At 38.1% G+C, this 25,773-nt stretch overlaps 2 protein-coding genes across 8 annotated transcripts in view; one reads left to right on the plus strand and one right to left on the minus strand.

Moving 5' to 3' along the window:
• The window catches only part of cerk (ceramide kinase), a 41,743-nt gene extending 17,778 nt beyond the window's left edge, over positions 1-23,965 (minus strand). Inside the window, exons 1-5 of one of the 2 annotated variants that reach the window (XM_051691581.1) lie at positions 23,649-23,965; positions 6,309-6,440; positions 6,007-6,129; positions 1,963-2,088; positions 1,143-1,209 (exon numbers count right to left, since the gene is read on the minus strand). In XM_051691581.1, coding sequence (XP_051547541.1) covers positions 1,143-1,209; positions 1,963-2,088; positions 6,007-6,129; positions 6,309-6,440; positions 23,649-23,799 — 599 coding nt within the window. In that variant the 5' untranslated portion in view covers positions 23,800-23,965. The remainder of the gene's footprint in view (positions 1-1,142; positions 1,210-1,962; positions 2,089-6,006; positions 6,130-6,308; positions 6,441-23,648) is intronic. The other variant, XM_051691582.1, reaches the window with a different exon arrangement.
• An 866-nt stretch (positions 23,966-24,831) lies between these two features.
• The window catches only part of tbc1d22a (TBC1 domain family, member 22a), a 222,600-nt gene continuing 221,658 nt past the window's right edge, over positions 24,832-25,773 (plus strand). For all 6 annotated transcript variants that reach the window (XM_051691574.1, XM_051691575.1, XM_051691577.1 and 3 more), the window contains exon 1: positions 24,832-25,032. In XM_051691574.1, the coding sequence (XP_051547534.1) occupies positions 24,971-25,032 (62 nt within the window). In that variant the 5' untranslated portion in view covers positions 24,832-24,970. The remainder of the gene's footprint in view (positions 25,033-25,773) is intronic.

Genomic DNA, 25,773 nt, shown 5'->3' on the forward strand with positions numbered 1-25,773 from the left:
TTCACATAAAAGCATATAGCGCTGTCCTATGCCAATTCATGCAACAGCAAAAATTGCTTTACTACTTTTCAAACAAGTTTTCTGTTGTAGCTAATTAGAGGTATTTTCAGCAAATCTTTGTAATTTTTTCAAAACGTTGTGTTTATTGTAACGTCCTATGTATGTACAGAGTTTACCATATTGCTGCTATCCACCATATCACTCTTTTCCATCATCGGGCTGAACAATGGAAATGTGGTGTTTCGTACCGATCCGGGATTTCTTTTTCCGTCATGGTGCGGCGAAATCACGACCCCCCCATGTTCCTCCATCTGCTCTAATACAAAGGTCTCTAAGCGTGTCTAAGCGTACCTTTGGAGTGCATGGTTTGAGAAAGAAGGGGCGTGGCTAATCAATGGCTAAGTCTGGTGGAAGTTCCAGAATGGCTAAATCACTTACAGCACCTTTAATATTTTATATGTATACTGTTGACAGGACAGCGAATGTCTTGTATTGAAATGTTCCTGCAGCGTGGCTGGTGTCCGAATGTTCGCAAACAGTCTACCGTTACTCGACTCTTTCGTCCTTCTTTCCAGCTCACAGCAAAGAACGCAGAAGAACTTCGCCATGAGTGTTTCAGAGCCTTATCCGTGCTGAGAAATTCAGGTCGGGAACAGTTTATAATCGTACTGTACTGAACTTTGCTCAAGTGGAAATGCGACTGAAACGGTTACTCGCCATGCTCAGAACCGTTCGGCCCGATGGTGGAAAAGCACATATAATTAAGTATCTTACTACTTACAAATGACATGAGAAAGTTTTAATGCATTTACCGACAAACTTATGGAATTTAATGGGTTTTGTGTATAATAGTGGCTGTTGTCCACAGAAATTCCATGTTAGAAAATGCAAGAAAAACATCCAGACGCAACAGTCCAGGAAGTTTTGTAAATAAAGCCTTATGCACAGATTTGATGCAGCATCCATGTTGCCATCATCAAAGGCCACTTTCAGAATTCATTTCCCAGGGTGCCTCTCCTGTTGCAGCGCGGGATGTGCATTGATGTGCAAATGTTAATCCGGCCTCTGCTGCAGAGCATGCATTTGTCGCTGGGCAAATTGCCGCACAGCGACCGTGATGTCCCAGCAGGGCATCCACTCACCCGTCATACTTCTTCAAATCGGCATCCGTCTTCAAGTGGTCCCTGGCATGATTTGCACACTCTGTAACTATAGAAACAAAAAGGGAAAAGTAATTGTTAATGGGATGATGACAGTGAGGCTGAGCGGGGGGGGGGGGTTGGGGATAGAAACATCATTATGTTCATCTGGCAGTTAAATTGCATTTTTCTGGTGGCTTGATGGTGACCATCAATCAGGCTGCATCAAATGATAAAGCTGAAGCTGAGGTGAAAAACAATCCCAGTACATTACATTTCATTACCGGTTCTTTACCATCAGCAATGATGTAAATCCGTAACTCTGAGGGATGTGTTGAAAATGAATAGGGCCCAGGACAGAACCTTGTGGATCACGTTGATGATATATGCCAAAGGTGATGTATGGAGCTTATTAAACTGCCCACATAACATCTTGTTAGGCTCCTCTAATGATTGTTTGAATGGTATTTGTCCAGCCAGACATGTAGTTTACTATTAACAAAGTGTTTGTGTGGTCATAAAAATACCCTCAAGCAACTGCTGAGTAAGCCTGTAAGCCTCGGCTCTCGCAGTCAATATTCCCACCAACCCCAGGTCTTCCTCTCTCAAACCTAATAAATAATGGATGTCTTTGCATTCCTATGTTTATCGACTATCACGGTTTGCATTATGGCCAGCTCCGGTGATAGATGGCACTGTAAATAAAATAATATTCTTGGGACGGGTTGGCAGGTGGGGCCATTTGCCAACGGAGATCTATTTGCGAAGCATAAAAGCAAATTTTTTATTTAAATGTTAATGCAGGCTGCTGACGGGTGCTCACCAATCACATCGGTGGAAATAGAAGCCCGGGAAAAGACGGGGGCCACTTTGTGGTCATAAATCTGCTTCCCACGCTGTTTTCCTCCGTAGGGGTTGATGTACACCAGCAAGCTTTTCGGTCGATTGGCTGTGGAATGAGAGGCAGGCGGAGAATTAAAAGTGAGTTGTTGTTGTTTGACGACAGATTTCACAGCCTGTCAAAACTACTTCATTAAGCTGATTTTGACAAACTGGACAACCTAGAGAAGACTGCCAAAACTGTGCTTGGAGCTAGCATATACGTAGCACCCCAAAACTTTAAAAAAAATATATATATATTTTACCTTATATTATATGGTGCAACAAGGAACATTCCAGGTTATTTTCAACTTACACCGTGCCTTAACCAGGCATGACGTGTATCTACCTACAAGTAATTTGTCTGTCCACACTACAAGTGACAACAAAATAACAGCTAATCAGATCATACACTATATTGCCAAAAGTATTCGCTCACCCATCCAAATAATTGAATTCAGGTGTTCCAATCACTTTCATGGCCACAGGTGTATAAAATGAAGCACCTAGGCATGCAGACTGCTTCTACAAACATTTGTGAAAGAATGGGTCGCTCTCAGGAGCTCAGTGAATTCCAGCGTGGTACTGTGATAGGATGCCACCTGTGCAACAAGTCCAGTCGTGAAATTTCCTCACTACTAAATATTCCACAGTCAACTGTCAGTGGTATTATAACAAAGTGGAAGCGATTGGGAATGACAGCAACTCAGCCACGAAGTGGTAGGCCACGTAAAATGACAGAGAGGGGTCAGCGGATGCTGAGGAGCATAGTGCGCAGAGGTCGCCAACTTTCTGCAGAGTCAATCACTACAGACCTCCAAAGTTCATGTGGCCTTCAGATTAGCTCAAGAACAGTGCATAGAGAGCTTCATGGAATGGGTTTCCATGGCCGAGCAGCTGCATCCAAGCCATACATCACCAAGTGCAATGCAAAGCGTCGGATGCAGTGGTGTAAAGCACGCCGCCACTGGACTCTAGAGCAGTGGAGACGCGTTCTCTGGAGTGACGAATCACACTTCTCCATCTGGCAATCTGATGGACGAGTCTGGGTTTGGCAGTTGCCAGGAGAACGGTACTTGTCTGACTGCATTGTGCCAACTGTGAAGTTTGTTGGAGGGGGGATTATGGTGTGGGGTTGTTTTTCAGGAGCTGGGCTTTGCCCCTTAGTTCCAGTGAAAGGAACTCTGAATGCTTCAGCATACCAAGAGATTTTGGACAATTCCATGCTCCCAACTTTGTGGGAACAGTTTGGGGATGGCCCCTTCCTGTTCCAACATGACTGCGCACCAGTGCACAAAACAAGGTCCATAAAGACATGAATGAGCGAGTTTGGTGTGGAAGAACTTGACTGGCCTGCACAGAGTCCTGACCTCAACCCAACAGAGCACCTTTGGGATGAATTGGAGCAAAGACTGCGAGCCAGGCCTTCTCGTCCAACATCAGTGTCTGACCTCACAAATGTGCTTCTGGAAGAATGGTCAAAAATTCCCATAAACACACCCCTAAACCATGTGGAAAGCCTTCCCAGAAGAGTTGAAGCTGTTATAGCTGCAAAGGGTGGGCCGACGTCATATTAAACCCTATGGATTAAGAATGGGATGTCACTTAAGTTCATATGCGTCTAAAGGCAGATGAGCGAATACTTTTGGCAATATAGTGTATTTGAAGATGAATAGCTCTGTGGAGCAGAATTTGAACCAATGAGATTTCAATGTTGGTAAAGGCTAGGGTATACTTTGTTTTTCCACAAACTGTTCCATCTTTCGCACTGTTAAAGTGCAGTGTTGGGGAAGCTGCAAGCTACTCATAACTTAAAGGAATATTCCGGGTTCAATACAAGTGAAGCTCAATCAACAGCATTTTTGCCATAATGTTCATTACCACTTAAATTAATTTAAACTTGTTCCCCCTTTTCTTAAAAAAAAAAAAAAAAAAAAAAAGCAAAAATCTGGGTTACAGTGAGGCACTTACAATGGAAGTGAATGGAGGTCAAAATTTTTTTTTACATTAAAATACTCACTTTTTCAAAAGTATAGCCACAAGACAATTAATTTACCCTATAAACATGATTTTAGTGTGATAAAAACACTTACTAACCTTCTCTATGTTAAGTTATAGCCAATTTTACAACTTTGTTGCCAAAACCCTAAAGCCCTCAAATGACTGTAAAAATGACAATTTAAACAGCTTTACAGCTCAAATAATACACAAGTTTTAACAGAAGAATTAAAGGTGCTTTAAGCAATTTTTTTTTTCATGTAAAAGGTATGCAAACGTTTTGCTACTCCCTGAAAGATATTAATAAAATAAGTGTTGTGAGATATCTCATCTAAGTGCTTTTTTAAAATTATAAGCTTCAAATTTCTGCTTTTAAACCCTCCAAAAATTGGCCACATTCACTCCCATTGTAAGTGCCTCACTGTAACCTCCATTTTTTTTTAAAGAAAAGAACGGACGAGTCAAAATACATTTTTGTGGTAATCAACATATCACAAATTCTGTTGAGTGAGCTTAACTTGCATTAAACCCGGAATATTCCTTTAAAAAAAAAAAAAAAACAATGTATCCCCTTTTCTCCCAATTTGGAATGCCCAATTCCCACTACTTACTAGGCTCTAGTGGTGACGCGGTTACTCACCTCAATCCGGGTGGTGGAGGACAAGTCTCAGTTGCCTCTGTTTCTGAGATGGTCAATCCGCACATTTTATCACGTGGCTCGTTGTGCATGACACCGCGGAGACTCACAGCATGTGGAGGCTCATGCTACTCTCCACGATCCACACTCAATTTACCACATGCCCCATTGAGAGCGAGAACCCCTAATTGCGACCACGAGGAGGTTACCCCATGTGACTCTACCCTCCCTAGCAACCGGGCCAATTTGGTTGCTTAGGAGACCTGGCTGGAGTCACTCAGCACACCCTGGATTCGAACTCGCAACTCCAGGGGTGGTAGTCAGCGTCAGTACTCGCTGACCTACCCAGGCCCCCCGGAATATCCCTTTAAAGTAGTTAAACTACAGTCAAGCTAGTCTTTTAGCTACACTACAAGCTACTAACAAAAAGTAGCTAACTACAATAAAGCCATTTAAAAAAGAAAATATGTTTACATATATAACAATCAGATGGTATTATTTAATTCTGCAATCAGAAGTTCACCTGAGTTATATCTTTAATTAGAGTGACATTCCATTACGAAAGTTAACCATGGTTTTACTACACAGTAACCATAGTTTAACCATAGCATTTGTAGTAAAATCATAGTAAGCACAAAATTAACCATGGTTACTATAATCATGGTAACTACAATATTACTATAGTAAATCCATTTATTGAATTTAATAAAATGACATGCAGAAAAAGTCCCTATTACCTGTCAGATATCACTGACTTAGGTGCCATGTGACAGCGCTAGGCTTTGTAAACAACTGGAAAAAAAAAAATCACTGAAGGCTGCAGTCAGATTCTTTGTTTAGCCAATCAGAAGACTACACGGCAATCCATATATGGGCAAAAGGAAACAGAGTATCAGTTGCAGAGTTGTCCATTTGTCGTATGACAACACTATTTTGCTAGCATTGCTTTTGACAAGTACTCTGACGACTACAGCACTACTCAATTGAAAATGTATTTATGCTAGTAGCATGCTACTTTTAGTTAACTACTCTTCAACTCTGCTTGAGCGCTTGTTTTTATTACTTTTTTTGTTAAAGAAAAAAACAGAACATTTCTTTAAATATAATCACATGCACAGCTGCACAAGATTAAATCTTATGTGTGTTATTTTTTTATGTTTAAACACTCTCTCGTATCCCGTCTTAATATACAGTCAACTGTTGAGCGATCTGTCAAGCCTGACACAGCAACATTGGCTCAACCAAAATCTGTTTGAAAACCGTGATTATTTTTGCAATTACGTTTGGTGAAGCTAGTGGCGAAGAAAGTACACACTTTAGCTTCAACTGGAAGGATTTGTCATAAGGACGTACTCAACAATGCAAGTTGTTCCCTAATAGTTTGGACCCAGAGCAGACACACGGCCCATTCAGAGCAGTGGAAGGTCACGTCGCTGCACCGCCAGCAGTGCTGCCTCATCCTCTCCACGTAGAACACTGCAGAGACACACAGACAAGCACATTACTTCAAGAACTATGTGAAAGGTGACCTGTATAATCAATATCATTCAGATAATACAGCCATGCCACAGCAGATAAATCTAAAAATAAAAGCCACGTATTCCCCATTATCAGATGGCAGAAAAGCGGTTTAGAGTCCGATCGTGCTGGTGTACCTGTAAAAGCGTGCTGACTGGAGTGCACTGGACTTTGAGGAACTTTCTGCCATTTTCCAGTGTCTTTAGTGGGAGCGTCGTCTTCCTTTTCCTGAACGGCTATGATCTCAAACACTGGGACACAGTGACTACCTGTGGAAAGAGCACCAATGGGTCATTAACCTCACATAACATGAATTTCTGTGATGTTTCATTATGTAATGAACAGAAAACAAGAACTGACCCTTTGCTTAGATCCACACCCAAATTGAAATTATTCTTGAATTGAAATTATTCTTACGTGTGCTGGAATTAGCAGCACTGCACCTCTACACAGGGGTGGACTGGGAAGAGAAATAGGTGCGGAATTTTACATCGAAAATGGCCCAAAAGTTGTTGAGCAGGGAGGGGGGGTGGTCGCTGTCCTTTTCTGCATATTGCTGCCCCCTTCGGCATATCGCAGTGCCATTTTGTGGCACATTCTACATAATGTGGTGGCCCATTTCAGCTTATCGCGGCCCATTCGGCCACATTTTGCGGCCGGCCCATCGGGAAAAGTCCCGGTTCTCCCGATGGCCAGTCCACCCCTGCCTCTACAGAATCTACACAACGTGACCAGTGATACCCGATTCCTGAATGAATGACTCTAATGACCTGGTTCTTTTAATCTACAGCGCAAAACAAACAGAACGGCAAGTGTAGACTAATTTCTAAATGAGTGACTCTAGTGAGCTGGTTCTTTTGAATCTACAGCACACAACATACAGTGTTACCAGTGTTGTCCGGTTCCTGAACTATTGACTGTAGCTGGTTCTTTTGAATCTATATCACATAACATACCAACACACTCTCACGGCGAAATCATCAGGATTTGTACGACTTTTCTAAATTTGGCTAATTCGTATGATATCGTGCAACTGCACTCGTTTTAATTACTACGACTTTCACTACAGCCAATGACGTCGCTGGACATTGTTTCCATCGAATACACGACAGTTATTTGCTTCTGTCACACACAACAGCTTCCTATCATGTTTGCACACTCTACTGATTGGTTAAGTTTAGATAAGGGTTAGATAATAAGTATTTAATAAGTATGTCCTTAACACCTTGTGTGCGGAACTTCCGCATTAGACATCTGGGAATTTGCACGTGATGAAGTTGTACGAGTTTATGCGAACAACATTATGCGAGACCATACGAAATAGCCAACTTGTAAATTATGTATGAATTTTCATGAGATCGGGTTGAACATACAGAATGACAAATATAGTCCAATTTCCGAATGAATGACTAATGAGCTGGTTCGTTTGAATCTAAAGCACAAAACATACAGCGTGACCAGTGATGCCTGTTTCCTGAAAGAAATGACTCTTATGAGCTCATAATTAACACAGATCAGTCAGAGGATTACTGAATTAATATTACTGATGTGTAAGTAATGAATTTCGTTATGTCCAACTCAGTTACTGACTGGTTGTTCATATGACAATGTTAAAGATCCAATGAGTTTTGTTTTAATCAGTAATCAATTTGATAAAATAACGAATGCATGAAGTGTTATCACATTTTTGTTTGTTTAGAATTTTTCTTTAATATAGTTAAGATCAGCTGATTGCATTTATGCTTCTAAAAAGTAAACAAAAGTCATTATAAAGCACATAATTCAAAATTAATACTACCCAAATAGGGTTGCAAAGGGGCGGAAAATTTCCGGTAAATTTCCGGAAACTTTCCATGGGAAGTTTGGAAATATTGGAAAAAACTTTGGGCACTTGGCTATATGCTTCTGCATCTTTGTGGCATTCTTAACATAAGTCTTTGCACAGTATTTGCAAATGTACACAGCCTTTCCTTCTACATTGGCTGAGGTGAAATGTATCCACACATCAGATGGCGCACGTGGCATTGTTCTGCAGAATTAGATTAGAAAAAAGCTTGTAAAAAACACTAATGCAATCCCATGCACAGATATATAAATAGTTAGCTAAACAAATGGAATATTCTGGAACTGTAAAAATATTTTACAATTCATGATGGACAAATGAATAGAAATAGGCTAGATGAATATATGAACACTCCTCAATCAGCATGCTAAATCAAACTATAAACTACGTTCTTGTTTGATAACAGAAAACTGGCTAGCAGAAGGCAGAAGAAACAACATCACAGTTGAGCTAGCTAGCACCATGATAGCTAGCCTCTTAAATGCCAATGAAATGGTGTTAGCTAGCTTACATTTAGCATATCTGATATACTGGCTAGCTAGCTACTGTATAAACATATTTTGATTTAGTATTTGCTAGTTAAATTTTAATACCATATTTCAAATATATTTACCCTAGTAATATCATCAAAACTTACTTGACTGAATGTAGTCCTTGGGCTCAAATGCAGTAGTGTGGCTTCAATAGTCCTGCTGTAGTAAGTAGCCAACATTAAGTAGTGTGCTGTGTGCATGTGATTGAGGAATGCGCATGGTAGTAATTCAACTGAATTTGCATTTAATCTGGTTGTTTTAACCAAGATTTTCCAACTACATTTAAGTTCCCTATTATAGGCTAACTTGCAATTTTCAAATTTCCAGTTTATTCCCATTAATTCCCGTTAATTCCCATATATTCCCGTTAATTCCCATGGAAATTTTGCAACCCTATACCCAAACACACAAGACTTCCTTAAACTTGCATTAGAAAACAGCAAAAGCTTGTCTGGTTATATGGCAGACAGCAACAGTTGCTAAGGTATGATCAGTAACATTTTTAAGGCGGGGCTTTGCAAACTGTCAAATAGTTGGGTTGATGGCTGCAACAAATACTTCAAGACTTCTGATGGTTTTAAGATTTCCTCGCTCTCAACATTTTCTCGCTACCTTCACTGTAGGTAGTTTGCTTTTGCAGTAAAACACTATGCAAATGTCAGTTTCCATTGCCCACACACTATGGAAAATCTCTCTAAGCAAACCATCAGGGATTTTTTGCATTCTGACAGCCTATGCCCAAATAACTTGAGTTGACCTTGTGTAGCGTTACATAACACGCACTTTCCAGAAAACCCCTGAGATAGAAGTTAATGAAGTTTGACCTTATTCAAAAGATGAGAGAGTTGTGGATTAGAACAAAGTATTGCTTCAGAAACTTTAGTTAATAGGCCTATCTAGATATACCTAGGGTAATGATTTATCTTCATTAAGACTTCATGATTCATTCAATAGTGCATTTCATTTTGACACAACTCAGTGAAACCTTTCAAAAGCCCAGACCTAACAATAAACTTAACAGCACCATAACATGAAAACAACCTGATTGAAGTTTGATGAAACTTTTATTAGGGTGTTATTGTGTAGCTAATGCATGACTTTTTCATGAAGGGAAAGCTAAAATGTATAGGTGATGAAAGTTCATGAAGGACAGTAGAAACATGGCGTTGCATGCATTGATCATTTTGTGCCCTGCTTCTGGCATTCACTGACTCTAGCACACTGCAGCAGTGCAGAAAAAATAAATAAATAAATGAACCTACGCCATTTTGTAGTCCAAGTTGTGTGAGTAGTACTGTATGTTCACACTGAAAATGCAACAAAAAATTGACTACAAGTACCCGGATGATGTACTGATCAGTACGAAATGTTGGACACTTCACTCTGGCTTGTCCTACTTAGCGGAAGGGACAGGATTACCTGACCGCAATGTTGTCCTGACAAACAAACTGTAATTAATGGTAAATGTGAGCACATTACAAATGTGAGTAGAATACTTTTCCACCACCCCACACTGTGTGAATATGTACATTATTTAAGATCCAAGTGTTGAACTGAGTTTGGCTAACACGCTAAAACTAGCAGGTGTATCTGTCTGCGTCCCACAAGACGACAAGAAACACCCACTCCACAACATGCCCACTTCAAGTAACACCCCCCCTTGAATCATAAAACTATTCTATTGGCTAAGAAATATTAAAATCCAATGCAATTGCTGTATGATTCATGTTGTCTTAACTGTGTAAATATAATAAAGAATAACTTTTAAATTACATGTAATATGTCACATTATTAATGTCATATATTGTCATTGTTTTCTCCACACTGATATATCAGTGATCAGTGTTTAGCCTATTAGCTTAACATACTGCTAGCTTCTTCTCTTCCTCTTCATTTTCATCAAATTTCTCCTCACTGCCACCACCTAGTAATAAAGCGGTATGATTCTATTCAATAGAACTTTTAAGTTGTGGTATATATATAATAATTTAAAAAACTTTTTGCTGTTAATCTTCATGGGTAGGGATAGGAGTAGGGATAGGCAGGTGTAGGGTTACTGCAGGATTCCAAATAAACACAATAAAGTGTAAGAATGTGACATCCAACTGTTGCAAGTCTTGCGCATTTCGCTGGTTATTTGAAGGGAGGCATAACTTGTAGTGGGTATGCCGTGTAGTTGAGTATCTTGTAGTAGTCTTGCAGGACGCAGATAGACCCTTCTCAAAACTAGCGGCGACACATCACTTCCATCAGGTGAAAAACAACGACTGCTTCCGTGTAGTAAAAAAACATTTGTGTTCCATTTGAGACAGTACTACACTTATGGTGTATTGTGTAAGTGTAGTGTGTCATTTTTGACACAGCTATTGCCTGTAGTAGCTATCTATTTAGTTAGCTAACGTTAGCTAGCTAGTCTGACTGGGATTGTTAAACAAACAATGTTTGTGTCTATCTAAAAGCCATTTTTGGGTCAACCTTAATAGAAAACTAAGTGAATGGTGCTTAGTTGCAGGGAAGAATTTTGATAGCTGGGCTACCATAACATTCATAAAAAAGCAGTAGCAGGTTTATGATTTCTGAGGCCCCAAGCAACCGACCAATTTTGAATATTGATTTTATATCATAATTTTAAATTCATCCTATCAGCCGTTGTAACAAAGTACATTCAAAATGTTTAATGAAATAAAAATCTAGTATAGAGACTAGGGCTGGGCGATTAATCAAATTTTATTTTCAATTACGATTTTGGCTTCCAATGATTATGAAAACAAGATAACTTAGATAAAACAATTATTGTGCCACATTCTGTTTCGCAATGAAACACCCCGGTGTTAAATCTTTAAACCATCCTTTATTAAAATTCAAATAATAAGGAAGCAGATTATGAAAATAAACTCCGAAACTGCATTTCTCTGTGTGGTCAGCGCCGCATCTATGAGTTGCATGAAGTGACCGGGTAAGAGATTGAATCTTCTCCCGGCTGATGCACACCCTGGCGCGGGGATGCTCGTCACTCGTGCGCGTTTACTGCAGCTAGATTATAACATAGTTAATCATAATATATGTCGCGTTCACTGTGTGTATCTTATCATGAAGAAAATCGCCGATACGCAACTCTATTAAGAAGAGAACGTTTGTTTTTTTGAGTTAAAGATGGATCGAAGTGAACATAAAGCTGAGAGAGTGTAGTCTTATCCCATTATACACTGGAACAAAATACGTCTAAAACTACGATATCAAATAATATCTAAAACTCCTTTAAAACAACGTACATTTACTTTAGGAGATATACTGCAGAAGAAAAAAAGGTTATTGGAGAATGTTGAATACACTATTTAATCAGGGCTCGACATTAACTTGTCAAGTGGATTTTTGAAGGGGCAAGTGAAAGAGAATTTTACTTGCCCGACCGGACAAGTAGACTGATTCAAACGTCAATAACAAAAAAATAACCGGATATATTTGTGATAACCTACGACTGTGTCACTTATTAGAAAGTTCATATTCTTATTCTGCTGTTGAAAGTAATCCAGAGCACGTGATTTTATAATTCGCTGCGCCGTTTGATTGACAGGTGGCGTATGTGTGTGTGCTGATTCTGAACATGCGCATGTGTTCCGAAAATGATTGCACTAATGCGCACCTGAACGGTCAAATTTGTATTAAAATGTCAGACTAGTAAATATAAATGTAAGATAATAGACCTGCTGCTGTCTAGTGAGTCATTATAATAATCAAACAACCAGAACAAGAAAACACTCACTGCTCTTGACTGAATAACTTTAGTAGTTTTAATAAATATTAATGTGTTATAATCATACAGTGAAGACCAGTAGTAGTTTTATGTTGCATTTCATTCTGAATGTTTATTGAATAATTGATACTGCTGTTAAAAAAAGCACTGAATTTTCTTAATTTGTTATTATTTTTAATCTATTTCTATTCATTGCTGTTTTTTATTGTTATTTTATTACTGACTGTTTACTAGTCTTGAATAATTACTAAGGAACTTGACACCATTCCTCCATAATTAACAAATTTCACTACCGACTACTGAAATTTGGGTATTGTGATAATGTATAGCCGTTATTGTACATGGTAGATCACATGATGAAAAAGTAGATCTCATTCCATAGAAGTGTGAGTGCACCTGCTGTAAATGATGGTGATGGACACCTAACATAAAATAATTATCATATGATTATATGATATTCCTTGAAATGATACATTTCAAGGAAATCCAATGTTAACGTTTAAAAAAAAAAAAAAAAAAAAATGCATGATATTCCAAAGTCAAGGAGTAATCGTGTTAAAAAAATCCTGATCTCAATATTGACTAAAATAATCGTGATTATGATTTTTGCCATAATCGAGCAGCCCTAATAGAGACTAGAATCTAGTCTAGTAAGATAATTAATGCATGTTTTCCAGTTTTTACACAATACTGTGATAAAAAAGCAATATTTACCTACATAAATTTATATATTTACAAAACAAATTTCTTATTTTTTATTTTTTTAGTGAACAGGGTGTGCAAAACTACTTCACCCAGTAACATTTTAGAATTCTGTTTATATATATTAATATTATAACCCAATAATTATTAATTGTTGTCCAGTTTGTCATTATAATACAGAATGATACAGTATTATTAATATTACTTTGAGGATTTGTTGTATACAATAGAAATATATTTCTGTCTTATTTACATCACTTTCACCTGGATCTTATATTCTAATGCTGCAGTGTATTGTTCATCATGTTGCATAAGGCTGTATTTTATGTAAGCATCGTAGGCAACATTCGTAACAGTATTGTAATAGTAAACATACAAGCCATGGCGGCCCCTCAGAACACTAGAACAGAAGGAAAAAACATTTTTACAAGCGCTGAAACTTTGCTTGGTGCAGAACAATCTGGAATAATGTTAAACATTGTAACAGTCCCCTCTTTGCAACCTGAACTTGTTCATAATGTTAAATATTTGTGACACCTGCGTAAAACAATCTAGACGTAGCGCAACGAATGAAACAGGACGCAGGTGTCTCAACATGCGTTTTTGAGACCTGAAGTTATTTTTAACCTGACACGGTGTTTAATAACGTGCCAGTCCTGTGTGAGACATTTAAGAAACAGCGAGACGTGGTACAGCAGTCAAGGACGTTCGTCTAGCGCGTTTACAATGGAAAAACAGAGCAGACTCACACAAAAACACGTTCGGTGTAAACGCCCCCTAACTCAAACTCGTTCGCACGTATCTGTGTGAGTGAAAGCACGTGGGTGAAACAAGTTCGGAAGGCCTGTATATTTTTTCATAAATTACAAACCTGAACCCAAAGTCCTACTGACCCGACCCCGGCGGCTTTGTGAACCGCTCCGAGACCACAGACAACAGCGTATCCGCACGTGTACTCAGAACATAAACTGAACAAGTTTCACAGACATGTGATTAACAGAAATGGAATAATGTGTCCCTGAAAAATCAAAAGTAACAGTCAGTATCTGGTGTGGCCACCAGCTGCATTAAGTCCTGCAGTGCATCTCCTCCTCATGGACTGCACCAGATTTGCCAGTTCTTGCTGTGAGATGTTACCCCACTCTTCCACCAAGGCACTTGCAAGTTCCCGGACATTTCTGGGGGGAATGGCCCTAGTCCTCACCCTCCGATCCAACAGGTCCCAGACGTGCTCAATGGGATTGAGATCCGGGCTCTTCGCTGTCCATGGCAGAACACTGACATTCCTGTCTTGCAGGAAATCACGCACAGAACGAGCAGTATGGCTGGTGGCATTGTCATGCTGGAGGGTCATGTCAGGATGAGCCTGCAGGAAGGGTACCACATGAGGGAGGAGGATGTCTTCCCTGTAACGCACAGTGTTGAGATTGCCTGCAATGACAAACAAGCTCAGTCCGATGATGCTGTGACACACCACCCCATACGATGACGGACCCTCCACCTCCAAATCGAGTCCGACCATCACTCCTGGTGAGACAAAACCGTGACTCGTCAGTGAACATTTTTGCCAGTCCTGTTTGGTCCAACGAAGGTGGGTTTGTGCCCATAGGCGACATTGTTGCCGGTGATGTCTGGTAAAGACCTGCCTTACAACAGGCCTACAAGCCCTCAGTCCAGCCTCTCTCAGCCTTTTGCAGACAGTCTGAGCACTGATGGAGGGATTGTGCGTTCCTGGTGTAACTCGGGCAGTTGTTGTTGCCATCCTGTACCTGTCCTGCAGGTGTGATATTCGGATGTACCGATCCTGTGCAGGTGTTGTTACACGTGGTCTGCCACTGCGGGAACGATCAGCTGTCCTTCCTGTCTCCCTGTAGCGCTGTCTTAGGCGTCTCACTGTACGGACATTGCAATTTATTGCCCTGGCCACATCTGCAATCCTCATGCCTCCATGCAGCATGCCTAAGGCACGTTCATGCAGATGAGCAGGGAAACTGGGCATCTTACTTTTGGTGTTTTTCAGAGTCAGTAGGAAGGTCTCTTTATTGTCCTAAGTTTTTATAACTGTGACCTTAATTGCCTACTGTCTGTAAGCTGTTAGTGTCTTAATGACCGTTCCACAGGTGCATGTTCATTAATTGTTTATGGTTCATTGAACAAGCATGGAAAACATTGTTTAAACCCTTTACAATAAAGATATGTAAAGTTATTTAGATTTTTACAAAATTATCTTTAAAATAAAGTGTCCTGAAAAAGGGACGTTTCTTTTTTTGCTGAGTTTATACATATATATATATATATATAAAATGGGTTTTTGAAACATTATATTGTTTTCAGCAATAAACATCAAATAAACATAGAAATTAAAAATCAATGGAATCCTAGATTAAAAGGTTCTAATACAATCAAAATACAGAACCTTGGGCCGCATAAATGTGTTTTAGACTAGTCTGACAAGTTAGTTGTCTTAAATTTACATTAAAGACAAATGTAAACTGACATCACGCCATCTACACACTTTTCCTATTGCACATGATTTGTTAGGCGATACATTTTCCCATTTGCATTATATACAGTAATCAACTTCAACCTATATTTACAAGATTATTCAGGCATGGTAAAATTGTGCTGTGGCTAAACTGTTAAGGTGCAGTCACACATACCTTCTCACAGCGAAATTCCAAAGGCGAAGATGGCATGAGTGGATGTTGAGCGCGTGTGAAACCAGCAAAACTATAATCGTCAAACAGCCTTTTTTAATGCTTCACTTTAAACTCGGTGAGCAGTTAAAAAGAGTTCAGTTAAAAACTCACAGCTAAAATTACATCCTTGTTCATTGTGAATATTCAGTGTAGCTGTTTATGACGCACCGCCCACAAAGAGGTCACCACCAAACCAAGCAACTTCCTATTGGTCAATTTGGTGATTTTGCCTGTCAAAGGCGAAATCAGCACAAGGAAATTCTTCGCCACTAGAATCCCATAGCGCATAATTCACGATTGCGCAGATTCCCATTGAAATGACTATATTTTGCCTGTGGAAATTTGCCTTGTAAAAGTATGTGTGACCGTGCCTTAAGAACTTTGCACTTGCGATGCAAATAATCGGGGGTATGAGTCCTGAAGATTACACAAGTCGACATGAGTCGAAAGTGTCATAGAAGCACAAACAAATTACAGCTAGATTTGGCTAGGTTTAGGTTCAAGGTTTAGGGTAGGGAGGTAGGTTTTTTTGATTTTGTTCATAGATTTTCCTTGCCCCCCCCCCTTGTCCATAGATTTTTCTGACACCATTCCTGGGCCTCCCAAAAGACTGCATCTTAGTAGCGGCCCTGCTAGCTAGTATGGCTAATTTGTAGACATTGGTAAACTTATTTCCAATAAATTAAAGTAAAATATTTGTTTGACCATTTTTCTTACAATAACTTTGGTAATAGGGTTGAATGGTTGAGCTTTATGAATAAAAATAGAGAATTTGTCATTCCTCCGCCATGAGGCATAAATCGAAAGTTTTCCAATCGAGTAATTTAAAATCTATTCACCTCAACTGACTTAATTCCACTCAAATTCACCACCTATACTTTATTATATGAAACCCGTTAGTAACCACATGTCCATTTGTATAAAATCTTAATTTGTTTTTTTCTGTGTTTACTATAGTAAACTGCGTTGCAGGGAGGCATAAAATAGATTAAAGGAAATGTGAACAATAGTTAACATTCCATGGGTCCCTTTCCCAAACACACTGCATATCCTTTCGAGGCTATACTCTCCATTCACCCTGAGCAATGACATAACCACAAATAATAACTCACAACTTATTCATCACTTTATCCTGATATGATATCATATAACGCAGAGAGGCCACAGATCTTTAGATCTGATGAGCAAGTGTTGCAGGAAATTACAGGAATTTAAACACATCACTGCTAAAGACATAGTTTTATGGGGTTTGGTGCATTCATGTTAGGCTTGAGGTCATCTACGTGCTCCTAAAAGATGCCAAAAAAACCCCCCAAAAAAACAAAACATTTAGGATACATACTATCAATTTAAACAGCACCGAACACAGAAGAGAAAATTGCCATATCTTTTCAGGCGTCCATCACCATGGAGACACGAGTTTGGTATCAAACAAGGGTTTGGGTGTGTGGGCCTTCCAGATTCTTACATAATACGCTTGTTCTGATCCCGCAAAGTCCTCAAGTGCCGTGTTTGAGCAGCGTAACACACCATTCATCCTACGTGAACTTTCAAGCAAAACCAAACATTTGTTTAGTATGAAAGGGCCCTCCACAAATAATGTCTTTTGTGTCCCCTCCACTCTAGTTACGTGCGCTCGAAGAAAACTAACTCTTGATGAAAGGGGTTAGATTACAGAGCAGATGGGCAAAGTACACCGTGCACTAGAAAGTCAACACTGACGAGAGGCGTGCTGACAACTACTGCTGCTGCTGCTGCAAAAAAAAACTCGTTCGCATGTACCTGAGCTCTCCATAAAAAAAAAACACAAATGAGAAAGATACCATAGTATGGCTGCATATGCAATAAACTGATAATTGGTTGCAAAGTGCACATGAAAACAACAGTTTGCGAAATGGCTTTTGGCGATCAAGTGACCTGGCCAACTTTCTCTACCAGAACATACCATTGCATAATTTTCTTCATCACAGGAACTTTCAAGATAAGGTGCAGAGGTCAGTAAGAATGAAGTGGCACTCGTCTGCCAAGAGGTCTATCACAAAGACAATCTGTTATAAAATCATGACGACACAATTTGAGTTTTATGACCGGCAGTATCCAGTGACGTTTATGAACCTTTAGGACTGCACTGCAAAAGACAGATTTGGTATGGAATACCAAATCTATCCATAGCGTGAACAAGCCACAATTAAACTAAACAAAACCAAACAAACCAAAACCATAAATAAAATAAAAATAAAAAAACAAAACAATCCAAACAAAACATAAACTAAACAAATCCAAACAAAAATGAAAAAACAACAAAAACAACATAAAATAACCCCCAAAGAGAGCAACATATAATTTGAACACTGATGACACAAATACAGTTTACACAACATGAGTCCCCCTCTCTGTGAATGATGGTCTTGTAAATGTGGTATCCTTAATTTAACAATGACAGGGTGTCTTCGCTAACTAAAGCAGGGTGGTAACTTCATTATAAATGCATAATGGCCCTAAGGACAATATCCATCAAGACCTTTAAATAAAAGCTCCTTTGTGTTTGGAGGTCACCCAGTTCTCAAATATTCCTCAGCTGAATTACGTGTCCCTGGGTAAAGGTCTTATGTACTCATGTGAACTCATTTATAACCTGGTTTAATTTAGACGGTTATGATAGCCATTCTAAAGATTAGATTCAGACCTCTTTTTCAGCAAGACATGATCCTCATCAGCCAGTGTTTATATATAATTATATTAAACTTGAATAATTTCATGGGCACATTTTTCTTTTCCCATGTCTATTTTTCAAATTTGTAAAAGTGACGGTTCCATTAACATTTTCAGCCGACTTTATGATATTTTATAACATTACAACATTCTCTGGTGGCAAATTTTTTGGTACATCCCTAATTTCTAGAGTACCTTATACAGGTGCATCTCAATAAATTAGAATGTCGTGGAAAAGTTCATTTATTTCAGTAATTCAACTCAAATTGTGAAACTCGTGTATTAAATAAATTCAATGCACACAGACTGAAGTAGTTTAAGTCTTTGGTTCTTTTAATTGTGATGATTTTGGCTCACATTTTTAGTGAATTGTTGGCCTTCTGGAAAGTATGTTCATTTACTGTATATGTACTCAATACTTGGTAGGGGCTCCTTTTGCTTGGCGTGGCATGGAGGTGATCAGTTTGTGGCACTGCTGAGGTGGTATGGAAGCCCAGGTTTCTTTGACAGTGGCCTTCAGCTCATCTGCATTTTTTGGTCTCTTGTTTCTCATTTTCCTCTTGACAATACCCCATAGATTCTCTATGAGGTTCAGGTCTGGTGAGTTTGCTGGCCAGTCAAGCACACCAACACCATGGTCATTTAACCAACTTTTGGTGCTTTTGGCAGTGTGGGCAGGTGCCAAATCCTGCTGGAAAATGAAATCAGCATCTTTCAGCAGAAGGAAGCATGAAGTGCTCCAAAATTTCTTGGTAAACGGGTGCAGTGACTTTGGTTTTCAAAAAACACAATGGACCAACACCAGCAGATGACATTGCACCCCAAATCATCACAGACTGTGGAAACTTAACACTGGACTTCAAGCAACCTGGGCTATGAGCTTCTCATAGGACCTTGGTTTCCAAATGAAATACAAAACTTGCTCTCATCTGAAAAGAGGACTTTGGACCACTGGGCAACAGTCCAGTTCTTCTTCTCCTTAGCCCAGGTAAGACGCCTTGACAATCCTCATAAGGCTGTGGTTCTCTCGGTTGGTTGTGCATCTTTTTCTTCCACACTTTTTCCTTCCACTCAACTTTCTGTTAACATGCTTGGATACAGCACTCTGTGAACAGCCAGCTTCTTTGGCAATGAATGTTTGTGGCTTACCCTCCTTGTGAAGGGTGTCAATGATTGTCTTCTGGACAACTGTCAGATCAGCAGTCTTCCCCATGATTGTGTAGCCTAGTGAACCAAACTGAGAGACCATTTTGAAGGCTCAGGAAACCTTTGCAGGTGTTTTGAGTTGATTAGCTGATTGGCATGTCACCATATTCTAATTTTTTGAGATAGTGAATTGGTGGGTTTTTGTTAAATGTGAGCCAAAATCATCACAATTAAAAGAACCAAAGACTTAAACTACTTCAGTCTGTGTGCATTGAATTTATTTAATACACGAGTTTCACAATTTGTGTTGAATTACTGAAATAAATGAACTTTTCCACGACATTCTAATTTATTGAGATGCACCTGTATATGAGAATTGTTGCCTGGGAGAAAAAACTAAACAAAAAACACATTGTTTTATGACAACTTGTAATAATTTGTACGAGATGGCGAAATCGTAAGATATCCAACACTGTAAAAAAAATCCTGTTAAATTTGTGGTAAAAAAATGCCGGTAACCACATTTTCAGGCTTTACGGGATGCAATTTTGATGCCTGTATAGTTTACAGTACATTACCGTCGATTATATTATTAAACAATAAACTTGATATATTAACCTTCTAAAACTGTAAAAATCCCGTCGTAATTACAGAAGAGCACATGATGACACGAAATTCATCAATAGTGACCCTTCAAGAAGCAATGACCAATAAACACGTAGAGACGACGCTCAGTGTCACTCACACAAACACTAAACACCATCAGGGTAACACGTGTGAAATTAAAATAATGCAATAAACACGTAGAGACAGTGCTCAGTGTCACTCATTTGTTGTTCAATTCTGGGAATGCCTGATTTTTGTAATTTACCGTAAAAAGTACATGTACACTCTTGTTAAACATAATATACATTTTTACTGCTAATTATACATAAAATCATACTTTTTACATTAAAAACAATTATTTTTTACAAATTTTTACCATAAAACTACATGTATTGTCTTTTTAAATATATTTTTAAAATGTTACCGTATATTTTAAGGTAACTACCCATTAACCAATTAACATTTTTTTTTATACTGTAGCATTTTTACAGTCTTTTACTGTTAAAATTACGATTTTTTTTTACAGTGAATCTACTCTAATAAAATGAACGTTATTATAACTATAGCAAACTGAGTTTTATGCGCTGCGTTCTACTTTTGATGCAGTTTCCTGGTGAAATTCACAGTAGAGGCGCAACAACAACTGTGCATTTCATTCACTTTCACACAAATCACAATTACAATGGCTGATTATGACTTTATAGACACTTATTTTCACACTGTTACTCTCATAATGCTAGTCTGCTACAGTATGTTATGATATCAAAACATTTGAACTGTAACGCATCATTTGAAAAACGACACATTTTATGGCTTGTATTAAAGACCCACCAACACTTACACACTTATTCCATCCAACATGATTAACTTCTGTGGTAGCTCACCTGATAGAGTGTTAGACGTCAAACTCAGAACACTGCGATTCCAGCCCCATCAAGCTCAGTTCATGAGTCAGGCTGAAAATATTGTATGACTTGGTTTGTTTAAAAAGTCATGAAAAATCATATTAACGTTGGTCGTTGGTTGTACAATGTTGTACATTTGTATACGCCAACTCGTATGATTTCATCATCTCGTACTATACTCGGACTGGTCATGAGACTGGGTCGGAAAAACAAGGTACTCAGATGTACAGTAATTCATTTTTCTTTATCAAAGCAGAGAGTGAATTTAGTATGTAATTAGTTTGCGCATCATACGGCTAAAACGTTTAACTGCCAAACAGTTTAGTGACTTAAGGTGTCTTTCAATTGACTTCCTGGAAAATACTAGTTAGCATTCCACCAACGCATAAACCACTTTGTATAGCCCCTGACCGGACCATTTGTTCAGCATTTGAGATGTGCAGACTATATGATGTTATTCAGAAATGCTCTAGGATTTTCCCAGTGTTATGACTGTTAGAAACTGTGAATATGCAGTTCTACATTTCACACAGGTGTGTCACACAAGAGTAATCACATGAGCTCACGTGCTGTGAGTGATGGGACTTAACCAGAGGACTGATTAACAGCCTACACTTGCGGGTTAACTCATTACAGGAATGTAGAAATTCAACAACCCCTCAATTTCTGTTGCAGGTAAACTGTGATTCTGTAACCAGAGGCAGAAAAAGGCCATTCCAGAACAGTGTGTGCTGCAGACAGGTGGAGAGACACACTTAAACACAATTTAATTCCTCTAGATTATCAGTGACCTCTCTGACCTTCCAGAACAGTCAGAGAACACCTAACACACACTTTACACACAACTGATACCTCTTATCTGATGCTTTTAGGCTTTTGAAGACATGCCAAACAAGAGTTGTTAGATTGAATATATATATACATTCTAATGTGGGGCAAAAAATGCAAACATGTTTTACTATTTGCAAAATCTGCTATAGTTCTTAATATAAAATTATAGTTATACATGTTATGGCATAAATTATACATATTATTATTAAATTATAAATATTATACATACTAGTAATACATATTATGGCATAACATATGAGTTAATATTGATTTAATTCTATAGGGAAAGATGAAATAAATTCTCAATATTGAGAAATTGTATTAATTAATTGATATATTTGACATAAACGAATGAGACAGTTCATGTTTTAAATGGATGGAAACAAAAAGGTGCCCTCATTAAAGTAAAAAAATGTCCCTGAAAAATCCAGGGGCAAATATTGCCCCATTATGTAAAAGTTAATTTTTGACACTGTTATAAATATATTCATATTAAATATATTAAATTAAATGTACCTTTAATTGTGTGCAGTTTTTGTGTTTTTACTATTCTTAAAGGGATAGTTCACCCCAAAATTAAAATTCTCTCAAAATGTACTCTCATGCCATCTCAAATGTGTATAACTTTCTTTCTTCTGCAGTACACAAAGATTTTTAGAAGAATTTTTCAGCTCTGTAGGTTCAAACAATGCAAGTGAATGGTGACCAGAACTCAGAAGGTCCTAAAAGGACACAAAGGCAGCATAAAAGTAATCCATACGACTCCAGTGGTTTAATCCATGTCTTAAGTAATATGACAGGTATGACTGAGAAACAGATCAATATTTAAGTCCTTTTTACTGTAAATCTACACTTTCACTTTAACATTCTGGTGTGGAAGTGACTTTCACATTCTGCCACCTACTAGTCGGAGCTTGTCAAAGGTGGAGATATTAAATATTGATACTGAACCACTGGAGTCATATGGATTACTTTTGTGCTGCCTTTATGTGCTTTTTGGAGCTTCAGAGTTCTGGTCACCATTCACTTGCATTGAATGGACCTACAGAACTGAGATATTCTCATAAAAATCTTTGTTTGTGTTCAGCACAAGAAAGAAAGTCATGCATATCTGTGTTAGCATGAGGGTGAGTAAATGATACAGAACTTTCATTTTTGAGTGAACTTAATTTTTTCCCCTTTAAATAAGTTTTATTGTCTTTTTATTTAATGTTAACGAATATTTAATACATTTTGTTGTGTTTATTTCTTACGTGTTTTGTTTCTGTGCTTGTTTTTTGTTTTGTTGCAGTTTGTTACACTTCACCTCTTTTCGCTATATTTTGATTACTTACACTGTAAGAAATTAAGACTATTTTTAAGATTTACGCATTTTACCAAATTTCCATTAAATGAAATTTTGCAATCTTTGACAAAATGTAATTTAGAAAACTTAAAGTATTTAATACAGCATTGTTATTACAACACAAGGAAATTTCAACTTGTGCAAACTTGTAACGCATCCCACACAGCAGCACTTTCAGGCACCACAGACGCGTTTCGACTCAGCGGGCCAAGATGATGCGTTCTACGCACGCGCCTCTTGCGCAAAAACGCTGCACGCGCATACGATGGCCAAAACTGCTGGCTAGTAGTCAGGCAGCTCTCTATGTTTTGAGACATACACACAGAGACAAACAACATCAGCGAATCATGTTGTCTATTTGTTACAGCGTAAATGCTATTAGTATTAGATATGTAACTCACCCGCTTTGAAAGCTCCATATATGGCGCGTCCGGTGTATTTTTTGGCCGTTTGTATCTCTTTCCACGCGAGAAAGAAAGAGTTTAATGTGACCTCATACTGTCTGCGCTGAATACAAAGCTGAGAAGACAACAGACTCGACTGCTTCTCCATATCTGTTCTTAACAGCGAATACACTTTAGTTATCTCACTTTCATATCGAGTTTATACTATACCGCCCTGACGTTTTAAATCATTATAAAAAATAATAATAGCCACGATGTTGCTCGTTTTCACCTATGCAGTTTAGCTACATAGCGGTTTTTTATTTCCTGGTAAAGTGGGAGGTGCTTGACAGAAATGCGTCACACATAATGCTGCTGTAGGAGGAGCGATGTGAATGATGTGGGACCTTTCACAGAATGTTTATTTATTTATTTATTTTTGTGTGTGTGATTAACGACAATACAGAATTTACATATTATACAGAGTACGAAATAAAATGTAAAATTTGGTTTAGGTAGTATAGTAATTCTGGAGCATGTGTAATTCTGAATAATGTTATACTATTCTAACAGTCAAAGTAATAAATCAATACACTTATCTAATATCACAGGTCTACTACAGTAAGTGTCGGGACTGTCTCGGATTCCTTTAGGTCAGTGAAAGGAACCGTGCAATGCTTGCCATATATTATAAACTGTATATATGTTAGATTTTTTCTCTCAAAAAATAAATGTGACTGCTTTGATTAAAATGACATGGGTAGACTATATGCTTATATAAATGATATTAAAAGTAAATAAATTATTTTCAGCTTCATATATATATCATTAAATCACTTTTAATTTGACCTAAATTATAGTTGGTTTTCTTAAAGTTGTGCAGTATGTTGCTGACAAAGTGAATCATATTGTGCTGAAGCAAAAATAAATAAATAAATAAGTAAAAATCATATTTTGGTTCTTTTAATAAAAATAATAACATGATAAAATTATAGTGTAAAATAATGTAAAAAAAATACAATGATATGATGCTTATTTTATAAGAATAACTGTTCTTATTATTATACTAGGAACTTTGTCCAGATTTTAAACAAACGTGAAATTATTACAGGACGTGGGCAGAAATATCCACTTATGATTGGCATTTCAACAGTCACTCATGACTGCCCTTAACCAATCACAGCTGCGCTTTTGTGCGGTGGGCGGTATCAACATGGCGGCTTTCTGAGTTTGAGAAGAGAAACTGAGTTGTAAATAAACTCTTCGTGCACAATTCGAACAACTTTACAAAAGCTTTATTCTAGAAATTAATTAATGAGCTATCGCTCAGAAGACTAATTATGGCGAGCGATGGCAACAAAAAGCAGTTTTGGAAAAGAAATACAGCTAAGGTTCCTGGAAAGTGAGTGACGTGTTCATGCTAATGGCTGTCTGAGTGTTAGCTGTGTGTGTTTATATGTGTTTTATCGTACATTTAATTAATGAAACACCATCTGATAGCGACAGATCTCATCGCAAGAGCTATTCATATCCAGAATGATATGTGTCACTCAAATCTGATATGTTTAAGGCTGTCTTGAACTCATTTTCTGTAATCTGTCATGTGTTTTAGCTGTACAGCTCTATGAGTTTATATTGATCATTGATTGGATTCTTTACCACTGTCTGATCAGTTTGTGTCAGATAACATTGATCTACAATATCAAAGCCCTATGTGTCAATGATCTGGCTCATAAAGTCATCTGCTAGCCTGTTAGCTGTGTGCAGCTGGGCCTCTCTCTTAACATCCCTAATAAAAAGTCCTGTGATGGTGGTACAATGGCACAATGATGGTATCAGATGGTAATACTATGCTACTTTGGTTTATAAAATGGTACTAAATGTTTGCCACATTCATACACTATGATAATTATATGATACTCCAAGGCATACTTTGGAATGCTATGGTACTACCATGTTGTCATCTCATACCTTTGTGATTTCCTGGTAGCTTCTTGTTAGCAATGCCAACAGCATTATGAAAGTGGTATTTGTTGATTACTCGATAAAATCTTCTAATAGCTATTAATTCAATCATATTTATAGTTGTGTTTTAAGGGATTTGCGTCTTTGTTATCTGATTATATAAATAATGGTGAGTGAG

The sequence above is a fragment of the Myxocyprinus asiaticus genome, chromosome 47 (genome assembly GCF_019703515.2).
Source record: "Myxocyprinus asiaticus isolate MX2 ecotype Aquarium Trade chromosome 47, UBuf_Myxa_2, whole genome shotgun sequence".
Lineage (NCBI taxonomy): Eukaryota > Metazoa > Chordata > Actinopteri > Cypriniformes > Catostomidae > Myxocyprinus > Myxocyprinus asiaticus.